We start from the raw sequence: 20,202 nt of genomic DNA, 5'->3' as shown, positions 1-20,202 counted from the left end.
ATTAATATGTCCTTCACATTTTCACATAAATTTTAGAATAAAGTTGTCGATTTAATTTTAAAAGAAGAGGGGACTGCTGTAATGGTGACTGGCACGTCATTCAATCTACGAATACATTTGCCGAGAATGGACTTCTTAACAATATTTAATTTTCCAAACCATGCATATGGTATATCTATTTATTTCAGTCTTCTTTAATTTCTCTTATCAATTATTTGAAGATATCAATGTGGCTGTATTATACATCTGTTAGATTCTAAGTGTTTAGTGTTTTACCTTTTTTGGTGTACTACGAAAGGAATTTTTTACTTCATTCTTCAATTGTATGTTGTTAGTGCAAATAAAACAATTGAGTTTTATATGGTGATCTTGCATTCTGAGAACTTGCTAACTTCATTTAATATTTCTAAGTGTTTTTTAGAAGATTTCTTAGGAATAATCATATCAATTAAAAATAGAAAAAAAAATTCTTATTCCTTTAAAATTTTACACCTTTTATTTCTTTTAGTTGCCTTATTGCACTGGCTATTACTCCATGGGATAACAAGTAGAAGTGATCACAGTAGATACCTTTGCCTTATTCCTGATCTACAAAAAGGAAAAACTTCAGTCTTTCACCATTAAGCATAATATTAACTTTGGATTTTTCATGGATGTCTTTATCAGGGTGAGGAAGTTTCCTTCTATTTTTAGTATCCTGAATGTCTTTACCTTGAATGTGTGCTGAATTCTATCAAATCTTTTTCTGCATTTACTGAGATGGCTATATGATGTTTCATCTTTATTTGGTTAATGTGGTTAATAACACTGTGTAATTTTCAAACATTAAGCCAAGTTTGCAACCATTAAATGAACTCTACTAACTCTACTGGCTATAATGTATGACGTATACTTTTTAAATATATTAATGAATTTGATTTGCCAATACTTTATTGAGGAGTTTTGAATCTACAGTCATGAGGAACAGTTGATCTCTGATTTTTATTTTATTTTTTTTGAGACAGAGTCTTGCTCTGTGGCCCAGGCTGTAATGCAGTGGCACAATCTCACTGCAACCTCCGCCTCCTGGGTTCAAGAGATTCTCTTGCCTCAGCTTCCCAAGTAGCTCGGATTACAGGTGCACACCACCATGCATGGCTAATTTTTGTATTTTTAGTAGAGACAGGGTTTCACCATGTTGGCCAGGCTGGTCTTGAACTCCTAACCTCAAGTGACATCCCCCTCGGCATCCCAAAGTTCTGGGATTACAGGTGTGAGTCACCACATCTGGCCCCATTTTTTTCTTATTTAAGTCAGATATTGGTATCAGGGTTATACTGGTCTCATAAGATAATTTTGTTAAGCACTCCCTTATCTATGTTCTAAAAAAGCTTATGTATAGTTGGCATTATTTCTCATTTCATACATGATAGAATTTACTAATAAAACCACTTGGGCCTTGAGTCTTCTTTGTAGAATGGTTATTTTTTATTACAAATTCAATTTGTTTAGTGGACATATGGCTATTCCAAATGTCCATTTCTTATTGGGTCACTTTCGAGAAGTTGTATTTTTCAAGAAATTTGTCAATTTTATCTAGTTGCCAAATCAGCAACATTTGTTCCTAATATTTTTAATTTTCTTATTAAACTCTGTGGGATATGTAGTGACATCCCTTCTATTTGTATTACATGATATTGGTAATTTATATTTCTCTGTGTATTTCTTGATTCATCCTTTTGGGGTTTATCAATTTTATTAATCTTTCCAATGAATTTTGAGCTTTGTTAATTTTTGTTTCTGTATCATAGATTTCTGCACTGATTTTTTTTCCCTTCTACTTATTTTGGGTTTAAACTTGTTTTGGGTTTAATTTACTCCTCTTTCTGTAGCTCTTTAAGTGAAAATTTACATGAAAAATTGTAAACTTTCCTTCTCTTCTAAAACAGGCATTTAAAGCTACAAATTTCTCTCTACGCCCTGCCTTTGCTGTATCTCACAAATTCTGAAGTGTCTTTTTATTATCATTCAACTCAAAATATTTTCTTATTGCCTTATGATTTCTTCTTTCAGCCACGGGTTACACAGGTGCTACTTACTTCCAAATATTTGAAAATGTTTAAAATAGTTTAGTTGTTGATTTTTCATTTAATTCCACTATGGTCATAGAATATACTCTGCAACATAAAAATCTTTGAATCTTTAGTGAGATTTGTTTTATGGCCTAGAATATGTCTACTTTGATGAGCATTCCATACACACATGAAAAGAACGTTTATTCCACAGTTGTTGAGTATGTCTAGTAAATGTGAATGAGCTCAACTTGGCTGACAGTGTGCTCAGATCTTCCATATCCCAACTGAATTTCTGTCTACTTGATCTATTCATTACTGAGAGAATAGTGATAAAATCTCCAACTAACTTTTTCCATTGGTTGTCAGATTTTGCCACATAAATTTTGAAGCTCTTGGATGAATATGTATGTGATTATGTCTTCCTAATTCTTTTGTGATTCATAAATGTCCCTCTGTCTCTTATGAAACTCTTTGTCTTAAACTCCACTTTTTCTGAAATTAATATAGCCATACCACCTTTCTTGCTATACACCTGGTATATCGCTTTCCATACTTTTATGTTCAGTTTATACATGTTTAAAGTACATCTCATAGATAGCGCATACTTGTATCTTCCATTCTTATCTAATCTGATCTCTGACCTTCAATTGGAACATTTTACATTTAATGCTATTTGCATTTACATATCATGCAATTACTGCCTTGGTGTGTTTAAGTCTACCACCTTGCTATGTGTTTTCCATTTGTCCTTTCTATTTGCTTTGTTGCTTATTTCATTGGCATTTTATTTCTATGTGTTTCTTAGGGATTTTTAAAATTTGCTTTTAGTGTTCCTCCAGAGCTAACAATGTGTTATCAGAGTTTACTCAGTGTCAAAATTGCACTACTTCACCCTTGACACTACTTCCTTCCTCACACTTCCCACCTGATACTTTTCATTTGGCACATCTGTTCTCACACTTCATTCTTTACATATCACTAACCTAATAGCTTTACAGTAGTATAATTCCATTAATCCACGTCCCCCAACCTTTGTGCTTTTTTTCATATATTTACTTCTACATGTATTATAGAGCCCAAAAATTTACATTTTACATAATAATGCTATTATTCTTGTTCTAAACAGTTACCTTTTTAAGGAAATTACGAGGCAATAAAAGTCTTTATATATACCCATTATTCAACATTGCTGGCACTCCTTTTCTTTCCCCTCTCTGTGGATTTGGTTTCCATTTTGTATCATTCTCCATCAGCCTGAAAAAGGCCTTTAGCATTTTTTGGTTTTGCAGGGGTCTGCTGGATCCAACTTCTCTCGGCTTCAATTTACATGAAATCAAGTGTCTTAAAAACCCAACTTTTTAAGGGGCATTTTCTCTGGATACAAAATTTTGAATTGGCAGGATTCCCTCACCACACCTTCCCACCCCATCAGCACTTTGAAAGACATTTTCATTGTTGTCTGCATTCCATGATTTCTGGTAAGTCAGCACACATTCTTATCATCATTCTCTTGTGTATATCTTTTTTTTCCCCCTGACTGCTTTCAAGGTTTTTTGTTTTCCGTGGTCCGACAATGATATGTCTAGGCGAGACTTTCTTGGTATTTATCTTTCACTGAGTTCAATGATTTTCTTGGATGAGCAAGTAAATGTTTTTTCATCAAATTTGGGAAAATATGGGATGAAATATATATATACACACACGCACATATTTCCTGCCCCATTCTTTATTCTCTTTTTAGAACTCCCATAATACATATATTAGACCAGTTGATATTTTCCACATGTTCCTGAGGTTCTGTTTATCTTTCTTTTGCCATCTTCCATCTGCTGTGAAGCCCATCCAGTGAATTTTTCACTTACATAATTTTCTAAAATTTCCATTTGGTTTCTTTTAATGGTTTTAATTTCTCTCCCATGATTTTCTGTCAATTCAATCAGACATTTTCTTTTAATTATATAAATATATATTGTCTGTTAGCTGCTTTAAAGTATTTGCTAAATCCAACATTTAGGTCATATCTATTTATTACTTTTTTCAACTATAGTCCTGTAACTTAGCTTATCTAGTAATTTTCTACTGTGTCCTGGACATTGTTAGTGATACCTTATAGAGACTCTGGATTCTGTTATCTTCTTTCGGAAGCATGTTGATTCTTGTTCTAGTAGGCAGTCCAGTTACTGGCTAGTCACCTTTAAATTGTGTACGTCTTGTCCTGTGCTTTGTTATGGAGGGCACGTAGAAGTCCAAGATGTTTCCCAAAAACCTCTGACTAGGCCTCTGACTTGGCAGAAATCAACCCCCAGAATATGTCTCCCTTGCAGATCTTGTCATGACTTGGTTTCAGGCTTTTTTAGGATGGGTGCAGAGCTGTGGTCTTCAACTGGAGATGATTTTCCTCCCCTGGTGACATTTGGCAATATCTGAAGACATTTTGAGTTGCCACAAGTGGGGTGGGGGGCACTACAGGCATTTAGGAGGTAAAGGCCAAGGAAGCTGGTAAACATCCTACAACACACAGGATAGCTCCACACAACAAAGAATTATCTGGTTTACAGTATCAATAGGGCCAAGACTGAAAAATGCTGGTAAGCCTTACTCCATGCCATGGTCCTTACTCCTGACTAGGGGATTAACAAGGTGCTAATGAGGCCCTCCTCTCTACCTGAAAGGAACCTCCAGTGATTTTCAGCACTGCTTGATGTCTAACATCTCTCGTAAACTGCTCTCTGATAGGCCTCGTGTAGTCTTGCTCTGCAGATGCTATTTCTTGATGGGAAAGTGTATAACATCACGTTGCAAGGGAATGAGCAGAGCAATAAGAATTTTTACAATGCAGCCACTTCTGCTTTTAGAGCTAATCATTTTTAGTTCATATCATTTTCATAATGCAAACCTTCATTTTCTTTTGAGCACTGAATTTAATGTAGGCTCTTGAAAACCTGTCCTCATTATATTTTTATGACACGTATTTGGCAATGTTTACAAGTAATTTTGTTGAGTATCAGATTCTTAAATTCAAAAGGTAGTTTAATCTGAAGATACCAAAAGCTATACTTATACATGCTGGCCATACATCTGAAATTTTACTTTGTTAAAAATTAACTTACATACATGGATGTGAATATTGTTTCTGGCACGGAAACCTGACCCTTTCATTATGTTTCACTAAGATCTTTATATTTTTACCCATACTATTGGCTCTCCTACTAAGGGATTTTAATGACAGCACTTTGTAAATAAGGAATCAATGCATAAGGAATAAAGTAAAAGACTGAAGACAAAAACTTGTAACTTTCCCAAAGGAGTTTTATGACAAGGTAATGTGAATGAAATAGATACACGACCCTACTTGAATCAAAGAGTATATCAAGGCCCACCGCAGGCATGTTTTGTCTCAAGTGCTACAGAGCTGCTCTACCCCACTGCCTTCTCACCAATGCCAATCTCTCCTCCCTCCTAACAGTCAGGCCCCAACTTAGGTGCAATCAATAAAGGATACTGCTGTCATCCATCCACTGTCTTTCTAATCCATAAACGGAGTTCTTTCATTCCCTCTCTTCATTTTCACAATGTACTACATAATTAAAACTACTATCCTCACACTAGAAATTACACTTCCTCACTTTGTTTGGAATCTACTACCCCACCTAGTAAAACAACTGTTCTGGAGTATTAAAAAATCAAGACATTCTGATATGGGTAAGCAGAGATCAAGTAAACGGACCAATAGGCATAAACAATATGATGGTTATATCTGAATACTAATTTATGTATTGCATTAATTTGACCTTCATGTCTTTACCATATTGTTTTTCTTTTCTGAGCAGACTACGAAGTTAGATATTCGGGTGACTTTCCACAAGTATTCAGTATTGTTTCCCTTTGGTCTTGTTTGTAAATTCAAGGAAAACAATGCCAATTAGACTTGCATTTACTTTGCTTTGTTCAGTGTAAAATGAAAGTACTCAATTTCTACTTGATTAGAATGGCTAAGCCTACCAAGCTAGAAATGTGGAAGGTAATTTGAATATTCATAATCCATACTCAAAGAAAATTAGCTATGTCAAAAATATACATAAATATGAGTAATAATTGAAACCCAGTAAACATGTAAGAAAACTATTTTGCAAAGATAAATACTCAGTGTTCATCATTTTCATGCTCTCCCATGGTAGGTGGCTGCCTGCAAAAGAGCTGTATTAATGAGCAGGATCAATTTGTTTTTGTTTTTGTTTTTTGAGAGATCCATGTTACTCTTTAGGCTGCCATTCATTTTAAGTGTGTATATTTAAATGAAGCAAGAGTCAGCAATTTTGTTATAAGGAAAATATGGCATCCTATATCTAAGTATATCTTGAATACCTAACCTCTGCTTATTTTACCCTTTTAATTACCACATGATGCTTTGATTTTTAAATGAAACAAAATATCTGTTTTCCAAAAAAGATTACAAAATGAGTACTTTGTTTTAGGGTTCATATTTATTTTCCAAATACTTTTATTGATCTTACAGAATAGTGTCTTGGTCTCTCTATTGCATTCAACAACACCAAAAATCTACAACGCTGGTGTCAACGGCAATAATTACTAAAAATTAAGCAAGCAATTTACAACTATCTACAATTATGGAAAATGGATTCAAAAGGCATCTGTCGCAATAACAATAGTATTTATGTGTGTTAAGACACAAAAAGCCAACATAACTTTAGTACCTCAGGCATTTTTCTAATTGTGATATGTATACAAATTTTGGAAATTGAGGAGTACATTGACCAGTCACCAATAATCATGAAAAAGAAAATACATATAAGTGCCTATTTAGCTAATAATGTGTTTAACTCTAGCTTGACATTGTGTGATACTGTAATCCCTTACAAAGCATTAGAAATCAGTCACATTTGCCTCAAGCTTTTTTTTTAAACAGAAGAATAATCTGATGAAGATGCCCTTATTCCAGAAACTGAGGTCATTACTATCTTTGCTCGAAACATTTTAGAAGAGTTGGTGAACAAAAAGAACACCCAATCTTAGTCTACTGGATGAACAGCGACATCTAGTGGTCATTGTATCCCTAAACAAACGCCTTAAAAGCATAAACTCAAGTATCCATGAAATACGTGAAATTGCCACTATCTTTAATGTATTTCCAAAGAAACTATACAAGGAAATTATAAACACATTCTATAAAGATTCCCTATGATTCAGGAATAATATAAATTGAAGGAAAAGTTAACCATGGACTTCTAATTTTTATTAACAACCTTTTCACAGGTAAATATCCTTCAGAGATTTTTATAAAAATCCAATTTTTATTTCCTCACGACTCAGTTCTTGTTTCTAACAGAGTGACATAAAGAACTCAAACACTATGAACTAATGAATAAGAAGTTCTATGGCTCTTATGAGTACATGGATTGGTATGTATCAGCAACAGATTCAGACACTCCATGATGACACACTAATGTGCAAATTTAAAATGTTACTACTTAAAAAGCTGCTACTCAATTATTGTCTGATTGAGTTTACTCTGGAGGTCTTAGTAATCTTTTGTAAATCGGGAACATATAGTTCATCAAGGTTTTCTAATATAACTAGGTCACGAAATGGAATTACAGTCCATCAAAATAGAATTAAAGAATCATTTTACCACCAAAAAGTCATTGCTTGCTAGGCATGCGCCTTTCCTATTAATGATAAAGTTAGTACATTCTTTGGCTACTGTTGTTCACAGGGACCTCGGCACATCATCTCTATGCCTGCTACCCACCAGACACCACAAATGGCTCCTAAGGCCTTCACGGCCAGCTCCAGGGTGCCTGTGACCATGAAAGACTTTTTCTGAGCACAAACCATTTGCTGCAGTTCCGTGGTTATTCATGGGACACACTGGGACTATCCCTTCCAGATGAACTGAGGTATCCTCCCCAAATCCCTTAAACATACATGAATGAATACAGGTATGCATCACTATCTATCCTTTTAATTCATCTTCCCTAGATTAACTGCCAAGTGCTAAGACTAGACTTTTCTAACAAGTTTTTGTTAATATCATAAACAGATGAAAGATCTGGACAACAATTTTTGTGTTAACACACCAGCCTCCCTAAATGAAGAATGAACATATTTGGTGCTCCCAGGTCATCAAAATACCCACTACCCAGCCATATGACATGCTAGTGATTAGCTGGGACATTCACATAAATGCCACTTACGTGCACGAAGAGGGCTATAGAGGCCACCCTTTCTACCTCCCACTGGACATGACCATCCAGAGGAATGGTATCTCACAGGCACCATCTAAAACAGTAAGGAACCATTACCACTTGGTAATTCAAATTGCGGACCATCTGAAATGGTAAGGAATCATCTTAATATCACTAAAGACTTTTACATAAATGCTAGGCAGATGTGTTCCAATGAGCATCACATTTCCAAGTATATAAGCACTTAATCTTACTAAAGCAATGTGTGTGATTCATAAGCATTTAAAATTAACGCTGATGTCAAATGAGATGCTATACATATAAAGCCTGGGGTTCTCTCCAGCCCACTATCCCCAGTGATTCCCTAGTCCTCTCCTAAGAGTTCTCAATTACAGGAGTGTATGTGTGGGCAGTGGCCACAAGTAACTAAATGTGAGGTTTACCAATGGGACAGACAGTCATGAATTTTGGAGGCACCCAAAGTTTACTTTCTATTGCTCTACCCTATACAGACTTCATTCTCTCATTTTTCCTTCTCTTATCTCTTTGCCTTCCTATCTCTGCCTGGAGCTGGCAGTCGTAGAATGAAGCAATTTTGTGTCCTATTGCTATCTGAACCCCTGTATTGTGTAACAAAGATGACTTCTGAATTTTAGGAAAAAATACTGCTAACTACTCAATAAGACAGACTCAGAGAGCTATCGGCAATCATAAGGTCTAGCTAAATGCTTGGATGAGCTGCCACCATAAGATCCCAACAAACCTAGAAATAATTTGGTCTGGGTCTAAATGCTAATATCATGCTGCCAAGCCTCTTTCTGAAAAGCATAAAAGCAAAATATCCCACTCCTGCAAGCAAACCAACCACAAGGGTCGTGCCAAGAACTTTTGGGGCCCTTTTCTTGGCCACCCGGAATGCTGTTGGCAGCACTGCAGAGATTAATATATTGTTGACATGTCCTAAAACCTTGTTAAATGTTTTTCTCTTCAAGACACGCTCGTAATAGGTTTCCAAGTTTGGTCGCTTTCCGTTTCCCCAGTTTCTCCTTGCAAACCCCAGGAACTTCAGTCGATGCAATGTGACAGCAAGTGAGACGTCTGCCAGGGTGAAGGATTCACCGCAGAGCCAAGGTTGCTGGCCCTCTTCTAATTAGAGAAAGGGACATAGAGAATTAGAGGCAAGCACTCTACAGACAGACTCCAGCTGGTATCAGTGGTCTCAGCCTTCAGAGTGAGTGTGAGTATACCAAAAGATGAAGGCCATTATGTATTTATTTTCTTGACAGCCACACTCAGAGAGTAATTTCATGCTTTAAAAAAAAAAAAAAGTCCATGCAAATGTATCCTAGGCCAAAGGAGACTTGCTTGACGTCTGTCAGCCATCCAGGTCCCTATGTAAGACTGCAGCCACTTGAGCTTATCACTTTGTAAAGGACACTAAGGGGATGGGAGCCTCCAAGTTGGTTAAAAGACACTTCCTTCTTGTTTATAAACACAGTTCTGCTTTAGAGAAATTCATAAAGCTGAGTCTGAAACATCACTCAGTGGCTACTGCTCTTAGTCACTTAAAGCAAAAGAGCTTTTGTGACAGGTAACAGTCTTCAACTCTAGTCAGAGTAGCATAAATGGCCCACGTGTATACACCTATGTCTTAACCTTGAAGCCAGTTCACTGGCACGTGCATGCTTACCAGCCAGTTTACAGATGCCCATGTGCTGGCCCCCTTATTACACTTTAGATTGGAGGCTGTTTCCCTGCCTAAGGAAAAAACTAGAGGGAACATTCAAGCAATTACTCAAGTTATTCAACCAAACTAATTACTATAATTACAAATCTGTAAAACAGTTAGGTAAAAATCTCCCAAGCATAATTGAAATTATGCAGAAAAATCCTTCATGTAAATGCAGACTACTTCATGTAGGTGAGTTACAATTAGACACCTGGTTTTTTCTGGGTGCAATATCATTGTTGCTATCATAATTAAAACTGCCCATGAATAACAATAATGAAAAGCAGATTACAGAACGTTTTTGGTGAGACCTAAGAATGTTCCCATGAATGATACTGATGTCGAAAAGAGAAAAAGAATACAAATGAGAACCTACCTGGGGTTTCTTCATTTCTTCTTTGCAATTCAGTTTCAACCTGATCCAAGACTTTCTCCAACTCATCAAGAATTTTCTTCAAATACTTGACATTGTCATGATCGAGTAGCTTTGACTAATCAACCACCAAAAAATAAAATAAAATAAAATAAAACAAAACAGATTATTTACACCTTTAAAAAAAATAAATCTAGGTAAAGCAAAGCAGATACAAACTCTTACAGAGTTCAGCCTGTTTATTTTAGACAACAGGAAGAAATAGAAAAACTCAGGAAAAAAAAAAAGAGCTAAGTTGAAAGGAAATATCCCATCTCTGAAAATGCCGCAGGAGCAGACCCACCACTCACTGGCAGCTCCTATGAGGCCAGGTGACCCGAGAAGGCAAAGAATGGGAGGGACATGAAGAGCTGTCTGCCAAGCCCAACTCAGGAAAAGAATTGCAGCAGCTGTAATTGAAAGAGCAGCTGAAAGGTCAGGGATGAGAAAGAAGTCCGAGTAAAGGAGTTAAAGGGTGAGTGGAGAATCAGTCAAGTGACTGTGAGTGCAGGTGTTTCTTCTGAGGAGCTCGTTTAGCTAAGATAGGATAAAGGAAGGTGGGAAGTTGGGGAAGGTTGGGAGTGCCGCCGTTTTCTACACTTTTAATATGAGAGAAGCTTGCATGTGTTGCTGGGCTCAGGGAAGGAATCAACAGAAGAAGAAAGGCTGACCATAAAGCATGCTCCTCAGGGGGCAAAGCGAGTCAGTGTGACACATGGAGGGATGTAGGTCTAGTGAGGACCTCCAGTGGTGGAATACCTGAAATGACAGATTCTAGAATATGTTATGAACTTCCTTTGCATTTCATAACTTTTTTGGCAACTAGCATGCTCAATATCTGTTTGTTAAGCACTTGTCATCAAGTTTGAATATCAAGTCTAATAAAAAGTTCTTTCTAATAGGAGAACATAAGCCAAAGGTAACATGTGTACTAGTAAATTGCAATATTTAAAAGACAATATTCTAGAAATAGCGGTACTTTACAAAAAGTAGAACATTTACTCCATGCAGTGTGTGTCAACTGAGGACAGCTGATTGACTTACTTTAAGTCGTTTCTGTTTTGCAATGTATGCTTCTTGTAAATCTGGGTTTTCTTCAGCAAGTTTCTTCAGCTCAGACTCTGTGTTTCCAATTTGGCCTGATAATAAAAACATTTTGGAAACAGAAAATTACTTTCTCCCTTCTACACCAGAAACAAGAAGCAGAGAAACTCAATGGCAAGAGCATGAGCTCTGGGGCTCATGCCCTGCTCCTCTGCCTTGGGCTTACCCTGTCTGTGCCTCAGTTTCCTCATCTTTCAAATGGAACCATAAGAGTATCTGCCATGCAGGGTGAAGACTAAATGAGAAGCTTCATGGGAAGCACTTAGAGCAAGGCCCAGCACTTTAGAATGCTCAGTGCAGGCTTGCTGCTCTGCCTTCCTCTACCTTTCAAGCTTTCTATAATGAACTCCTATATGAAGGGAGGAAAAAGGCTTATTTTAAAAAAATATTGACTGTAGGTCATAGAATTATACTCAAAACTCTTGTTTCACATCGTATAAAGGGTACTTATGAAGAGGAGGAGGAGGAATAAGAGGAAAGAGAAGCAGGAAGAGAGGGCAGTGGAGAAGGAAAAGGAAAAGAAGGGAGAAAAAGGAAGTGGTGACAAGGAAGGAAGGGAGAGAAGAGGAGAGGAAAAGGAGGGGTATCAAAAAGGAAAAAAAGAATAATAATAATAATAAAGGCGAGTATCATATAATGGGGAAACATGGTTTCTGGATTTAGAAGATCTGAGTTTGAGTGTTTCTGATCAACATTTCCAAAGTGTGACCACTGCCACCATCTTTTCCCTTCTTATCCCCAATTATCTGTGCTATAAAGCACACCTCCTGCTCCACAGATCATGCACTGACTCTATCCTCATGACAGGAGGAAGGCAGAAAGCTGGATGTCACAACTCAATCCCAATAAATCTCCTATCACTGAACATAGAGACAGAGTAATAGTTAGACACCCTCTAGTCCAGTTTGCTTACATAACGAAACAACAATTAAGGACCAGAAACATGAACTCAACTGCCCATAATCCTAGGCAGATCCCAGCTTTTCAGATTCTTAGTCCATCTGTTCATGAGAATATGTTATATTCTTTACTTTTCCATAATTCACTCTTTTGAGTTTTACCCAAGCTTGGTCCTAAAATCCAAGAGTTGATAAATCAGGTCCTATAGACAATAAATGTCCAACTGAGCAAGTGAAGCACAGATTAATGCGACTGGTTCATGGATCGATCCATAACATGCACATCCATGAAGCAAACTCAACAACGCTATTCCCAATTTTCTTTTAGTGACCATGAGACATGCTAGGTCTCAGAATGAATTAAAAGAAAGTGTTAGACAGAATTCCAGGTCTTTAAAATGTTTACATACTACGAATCCTTGTAGTTGCATAAGCCGGGATCATGGAGTCCACAGTTAACTCAGGATGTAAAATGCAGCCATGTGTATAGGCATCCATTGGCAAGGAGTCAAGCAGCTCTCGGTAATGTTGTACCCGTGGGTAATACATGCTTCCTTTATCAGGCATTAATCTGGGTGTTCTTTCTAAAATACGCACATACAAATATTGAAGAAAATGTTACAAATGAGTTGTTACCCTCAAAAGCAAAACAAAAACACTAACCACTCATCATTAACATTTTCAACATATCTGTATATTCAAAGAACGTTGTCTCCTCGCCGCAGACATTCAAAGTTTGAAATGGCCTGATGCACCAGACAAGATCCCAAACTATAATCACACTGGTATTCTCTCATTTCTCCACCTTGCAAACTGCATTCAGCCTTCAAGGCCCAATTATTTATGCCATTTATTCCATGAAGCATTCCCTAACCTCCTACAACTGCCAACATCTGACTGGCTCACATGTGCCTTCTTCTATACATCCATAACACATTATACACACTCTATTACAGCCCTTATCACACTGTAATTCATTGCATCTTTTTACCCCATGACTGTCTTCAGGGAAAGGAACCTGCATTCCAGAGTCTAGCACAGTTCTCCACACACTTAAGGCCCTCAAAGTTTGGTTAATTGAATGAGGACTCATTATGGGAAGATAATCACGGGTTACTCTTTTCTAGGTGCCAACCAACATCAAGAGTGACCCTACTGACACATCTGAATGTGAAATGACAGTCTATATGGAACAGGAAAGGCCTTTGCTCAAATATCACAGGTGCACTTTCCCCAGGAATTTCTAACAATTATCTCTAGAAAGTGGGTTCTACATACATCCTTATTTGCTAGTTAAAATCCAGACTGTAGAGTCCTTGAGGGCAGGGACCATGTACTGCTCTCTGTTAAATCCCCAGTGCCTAGTATAATGTTTGACATGTAGTAGGTGTTTAATAAATTATAATGAATACATTCCAAAATTTCCAGTTATTACATAGATTACTTGAGCTGGAGAAGCGCTGCAGTAGTTAACACGTATACTGTGAAACAAGGGCTGAAAATTTCTCACAAGATCCCACAGCTAATTAGAAGCAGAGCTAGAACTACAGTCATCTGATTCCTAATGTAATGTTCTCTTTGATTATACCATCATAACATCTTCAAAGGATTTTAATTTCAGAGACTATCCAAAAAGAATAAAGTGAAGGATACAACCCAAAGGTCGGGACTATGTCCCTTCAGAATCTCTTCCTACCCTCTGGCTCTCAAACTGTCCCTAAAAAATGTCAGGTCTAATAACTATCACAATTTCAAAGTATTAAGATATCTGCAATAACTTAACCATGAACATATCTGTGATTTCCATTGGATTTCAAAGCCACAGGCACTCCTGATATTGCCATGGATTGTGCCTACATTGCCAATGGAAGGAAATAATTGCTTTAAATATTAGAGCTACAATTATTCCCCATCCAAGATCTCAAATATCCTGAATTCTATTCATAAACCCCTAAGGGCGACAGTTCTCACACTATGGTCTGAGGATCCCTGGGTTTTCCTAAAACACGTCTGGGGGATTTACAAAGTCAAGATGTTTTTATGGAAATACTAAGACATTAATTACTTTTTCACTCTTACTGTCTCTCTCAAGCATACAGTAGAAGTTTCCAGAGGCTACAGGAAACATGACACTATCACTCTGACAGCTAGTGGGATTGTGCTTAAGTAGGCTAATAGTTTAAGTTTTCTCAGTTTTGCTTTCTAAATGGTAAATATTGATAGCCATGATCCACATTAAAAAAATGCTCTCTCGTGTCCTCAAAGACAAAGGGGTGTAGAGACCAAGAAGTTTAAGAACTAATGCTTTAGGGGTCCAAGAACCTCAGGCTAATAATCATAAATAGTACATTTTCAAACGCTTCCCAAAAGGTCAAAGTAATGGCTGGTGGCTCTGGCTGCTTTCTGGTGCCAGGCCCTGGGGCTTCTCTCCAGAACAGCATACCATTTCCTTCCTAGAAAAGTGAATGAGAACAGGAAAAACAATGCCTAATTGCTTTCTGGGGAAGATCCATCAGGCCAAGCCCAAATTCTTCAAGGAGGACAAATGTTTAAATCCATGAAAATAATTTTCTTGTACTCAGTGTGCCGTTACTATCTAACCATTTCCTGAAGCACTCTGTCAGAGCACCCACTGAACCCAAGTTATCTTCCCATCTTTCTTTCTTCGTTAGTGTCAACCATGCCCTGTCCAGTATCACAGGGGCACTGTGCTGCCATCCTCCTCCTCAAACCGAAGCACAGCAGTATCTGCTGCTTCTGATAAAAGAATTTTTCAAAGGACAACTGGGAATTTCCTTTGAATTATAGAGGAGATCTTCCCTCTCAATCCCATCCTATTTTATTTTCCAGTCCTTCCGTAAAGCACCTTTATCAAAATACTAAAAGCAAGAATTTTTTTCTCAGTAATCTACCTCAACCAGGAGTGGGAAAGCAACATAAGGCATACCGGGGCAGAATAGAGAATTACGAAGTTTTAAGAAGCAGGCAATGAGAGGAGGTGCCAGCACTGGGGAGTGGGATTGCAATAGTGGAAATCAGGCTTGGTATTAAGCTGGAAGAACAAATAAGTTGGCACAAGACCCAACTTTCTGGAAGAACTGAGTAGGGGACAAGTTTTATATTACACATAAATTTAGGCAGCAAATTATAAACCAGCAGATAGATATAAAGCAGAAAGATCTGATAAACAGCAGAGGAAACCAAAAGAAGCAAAAAATAAAATTAGAAAGAAACAATAAAAGCATTATGCAGCCATGTAATAGAGACAAACGGGTCTGTACATTCTCAAGTCCCTGTAATGCTGAGTAAAATAACAATGGCTCTGAGCCTTTTTTTAAAAATTACATTTGGTTTTTCCCAAGAGTAAAAAAATAAAAAGAAATTAGGGGCTTAAAGGCATAAGTTTTCATTATTTTACTAAATTCACTACTCTGGTTACCCATGTTTCCTAGCAAAGGCAGGAATGCCTTGTTTTCAAGAAAGACTCCCCTAGGTCTATTTGTATAATTTTCAAGTCTCCCTTACTAGCTCAATGGAAACAGATTATATTTCATTCCTCACTCTAGCCCTTTGCTGTTTATTTTACTTAGACTGTATAGTGATTGCATCAGTATATAATATGCATAACACAGCTGAACAATATTGTACCCTTCAACTAGTCACACACTAGGCTATTAAAAATATATAATAAGGGGCTGGGTGTGGTGGCTCATGCCTGCAATCCCAGCACTTTGGGAGGCCGAGGTGGGCAGATCACGAGCTCAGGAGATCAAGAGACCATCCCGGCCAACATGGTGAAACCCTATCTCTACTAAAATACAAAAAATTAGCCAGGTGTGGTGGTGCATGCCTGTAGTCCCAGCTACTCGGGAGGCTGAGGCAGGGGAATCCCTTGACCCTGCGAGGCAGATGTTGCAGTGAGCAGAGATCATGCCACTGCACTCCAGCCTGGAGACACAGCGAGACTGTCTCAAATATATAGAGATATATAAATATGTATCTACATACACACACACACACACACACAATAGTGTTAAACAATTAAGTTATGACCTGAGGCAAAAGATATGATTGCAAATTGATTACAATTCAATACTGTCATAACTCTGGAACTAGAAAGAGCAAATCTAAATACAGATGAGGAGGGAAAAAAAAAAAAAGACCTGGTGTCAAATTATATCAGTTCACTGTATGCATCCAGGATTTTGAGACAAATTTATAGCATTATTGTCAATAAATTTTACGTTTAACTACTTTTAACTGGTATTATAGTTAAGACTTTTAACAGAAACATTTGTAATAATGGAAGCAAAAACTCCTTTATCAGACAGTTCCAATTGTCAGATACACATAATATAGAAAGAGGGCCTCTGAATTTTAATACCCCCCACTTGTCTGCTAAAATTGGACAAATCACAAAGAGAAAAAAATGTTACTCTTTAAAGCAACTTTTACTGACACAATAAAGACTGATATTCTTTTCCATGCCATATGGTATATTTTCTCCATACTTTGTGCTAATCTGCAATTTCAGTCTACGTGCTAAAAGGCCTATATTCAACTATACACAAGAGCCTTTTCTTGATGAACATAAAGATAAATGTTAATTGGTAATTCCTTAAATAACTATTTTTAATATAACAGTGACACCAGAATTAACATTCTTTTTAAATGTTACATTTGATGAAATTCAAATGTAAAATTTAGATATATTTTATAGACAATATTATCTATAAATTTAGATATCCTAATAAGATTTATGTGATTTTAATATCATACTAGAATAGTTTATTTCCAAACTAAATTCTATTTCCTAAGAATAAATTATATACCTAGACATAACACATGAACGTGATGTTCAAGGAACTGTTGTATTAAATTACAAAAATCCATTATTCTTGATTCCACGTTATCAGAGTTACTTGGTAGTAATACATATGTTCTAGTATTTTATAGTTATTTCATATATTTTTGATTAGTAGCCAAGTTAAATTTTATTTAAAGAGGTTATGAGTACAATAGCTAGATTGAAAAATCCATATTTGTGCATACATTCACCTTGTCCCATCCATTCTTCCTCAGTTTACCTAGTTTGCTTGCTCTCATACCTCATCTAGCTTTATCAGTTGCTTGCTGTAAAATAACTATTCTTCACCACATGCCCAGACTGAAAGAGGTATCATGTACATGAAAGAGTCTATAAAACTGGAGAGTAATAGCACATGTATATGTTAAGAACAGATTTGGAATTATCACCAAATTTATAGAAAGACATTATCTTTGAAGACTAGCAAGCTTCTAATGATTTCGGCTCTGAAGGATCCCGGGACCCTACACCCAATTAATACCCAATAAATGGTTACTGAAAGAATAAATGAAGAGACAGCTCTTGGCCAGCTCTTAGTTTAGCAGCCATAACTGAATACTTCTAAATTTCTCATTTGACCCAAGTTTTGCCCTCAGGAACATCATTCATGTCTATACCATTCTTCCGTATGACTGCTTTCCAATAAAAAAATAATAATCAAACATAGCCATTATCCAACAGATATTCACTATTTCAGACTATGACTTGAAAAGGATTGCCTCAGCTATCAAACTACCAATTATTTAATGAACTATCCCAAAAGTACAAGGATATAAATATGTAACTATAAACACAAAAAAGTTGAGAAATGTCTCCAGATCAGCAAGTCATCATTTTTGGCATAATCCCCACTGGATCGATAACAGGGGACAGCAAATAACAGTGAAGGACATACTAGTTCACTACATTCTGTTCTTTAGAGGAATGGTTACACTTACAGTCTCCTGTCATGACCATGGGCAACTGCACACCTCATGAAATCCACCCACTTACTCTATCTCATCAACATTCCTCAAAGTTACATCCATAATTGGACAAAATGCCAACTATTCCAAACAGCTCAGAATGCAGAGAGTTACAACTCACCCTGTTCTCAATAAAATCTATAATTTTCAAAGAACCTGAAATCACACTAGCCATTTAACATTGGTAACTTACTATCTATTAACCAGGTGCCCTATTCTTTTGGAATGCAGTGGGTTTTTTAAATCAAAAGCCTGATACCCATTTTCCTCATACTCATTTTACATTTAGTCTTGTTAAACTTTATCTTATTTTTCCATTTTGTTGTATTTCCATAAGAAATATTTTATAAGCTAGTCATCATTTTGACTATCTTTTCTGTCATTCACAAACGTAATCTTACTTCTATGTCTTTATTCAAATCATTGACTTGTTAGGCTCAAGTCAAAACAGAAGCCTACAAGAACATTACAAGGGATTCCTGTCCAGGCTAACATCTGTTTCAATAATTCACTCATTTTAATCATTCAAAATATTTATTAAGCACCTATTAAGAAACAGTCACTGTATAAGGCATTGGGGATAGTTTTTAATAAGATACACTGTTCCCAACCTCATGGTACATACAGTGGTGTACAATTCAAACATTTAAAATAAAGTATAAAAACAATTATAAGTAAAATGAGAGTCTACAGTTGAGGTAATCTGGTATAAGAAATCTATAAATTAATATTCTTTAATATGGTACTTTATTCATCTGCAAATGTGCATTACAATCCTCTAGCTATATTTGCTCCTTTATTCCACAAGGGTATATGTAATGTAATCTCAAATGTTCTACTTAAATCAAGATATACTACATCTAGAACCATGCCTGGCACGCAACAGACAGTTTTTTAAAAGTGTTAGGGACATTCTCCAGCAGTGTAAAACTTAAACTGGTTCCTTTCACTGAGATACACAAAAATTTTAAACATATTTAAACAACTTTTCACAATCTATTCTAGATTTCTGCCAGATTTAAAGACAGTAATTTACACCAGTGCTTACTTAACTAAACACTAATTTATAGCAGTACTCTCAAACGTTAATGTACATATGAATCACTTGGGGCTCTTGTTAAAACAAAGATTCTAATTTGATAGATCTGCAGAGAGGCCTAAGGTTCTGCATTTCTAACAAGGTCCCAGGTGATGCCAGTGCTGCTGGTGAATGGGAACATACAGTAAGTAGCAAGGATTGCTAGAATTCACTTTTCCCTGTCTTTGACAATAGGATGTTTGTCTATGTTGTCTTTCATTCCCCATGAGTTCTTAAAGTATCTTAATTGTGATAACACTTTTTAAAACTTCAGTACTCTGAGATAAACTTCTTCTTGACCTTGATTTATATAACAGCCTTGATTTATATAAACTATTGTTCTCTTGCTGTCTTCCTATCTACCATAAGTTTTGGGTCCCTTAATTGTTTTTTCGTCCTTCCCAATTGATTGAAAGATTCAACAAGTTAGTGGCAGCGTCAGACTAAAAGCTAGGACTCTTGATTGCTGAGTTACAATAATATTTCAACCAGAATTAAAGTCTGCGGTTTCCGTATTTCCATCCTGTCACAGCCTACAGTGCCTTCTCTTCTAATTCAATAAATAGTAATCAAAAGAATTTAGCATTTCCTTTGTTTGGTTATTTAAATACAACTTAGCAGGACACAGAACATATTTCTGCTTTGTTATGATTCTGTACTAAAAGCAAAAGAGAAAGACTAAGGAAAATTGTAAGAAAACCTAATAATTGGTAACATTACTATGTTGTAAATATAATTTATATCACTGAATTTCTTAGAGGAAAAACAGTGTAAGGAATGGAGGGAGGAGGTAAATGATGATAGTAGAAGCAGTTCAAGCAATGCTACCAAAAAACTTAAATGGGATTTTCCATTTAGAATACCTTTTTAAAGTTTATCATTTAAAAT

At 36.4% G+C, this 20,202-nt stretch overlaps 1 protein-coding gene across 7 annotated transcripts in view; it reads right to left on the bottom strand.

The window, feature by feature from the left end:
* Nucleotides 1-20,202, bottom strand: part of GDAP1 (ganglioside induced differentiation associated protein 1) — a 163,713-nt gene that overhangs the window by 111,867 nt on the left and 31,644 nt on the right. For 6 of the 7 annotated variants that reach the window (XM_065519379.2, XM_015454980.4, XM_045398401.3 and 3 more), the window contains 4 exons: nucleotides 12,815-12,988; nucleotides 11,446-11,540; nucleotides 10,366-10,480; nucleotides 6,520-9,406 (listed from right to left, as the gene is read on the bottom strand). In XM_065519379.2, coding sequence (XP_065375451.1) covers nucleotides 9,024-9,406; nucleotides 10,366-10,480; nucleotides 11,446-11,540; nucleotides 12,815-12,971 — 750 coding nt within the window. In that variant the 5' untranslated portion in view covers nucleotides 12,972-12,988 and the 3' untranslated portion in view covers nucleotides 6,520-9,023. Of the gene's footprint in view, nucleotides 1-6,519; nucleotides 9,407-10,365; nucleotides 10,481-11,445; nucleotides 11,541-12,814; nucleotides 12,989-20,202 lie in introns of those variants that run through there. The other variant, XM_073999033.1, reaches the window with a different exon arrangement.

This window comes from Macaca fascicularis, chromosome 8 (genome assembly GCF_037993035.2).
Source record: "Macaca fascicularis isolate 582-1 chromosome 8, T2T-MFA8v1.1".
NCBI lineage: Eukaryota > Metazoa > Chordata > Mammalia > Primates > Cercopithecidae > Macaca > Macaca fascicularis.
This window is presented reverse-complemented; position numbering and strand designations above follow the sequence as displayed.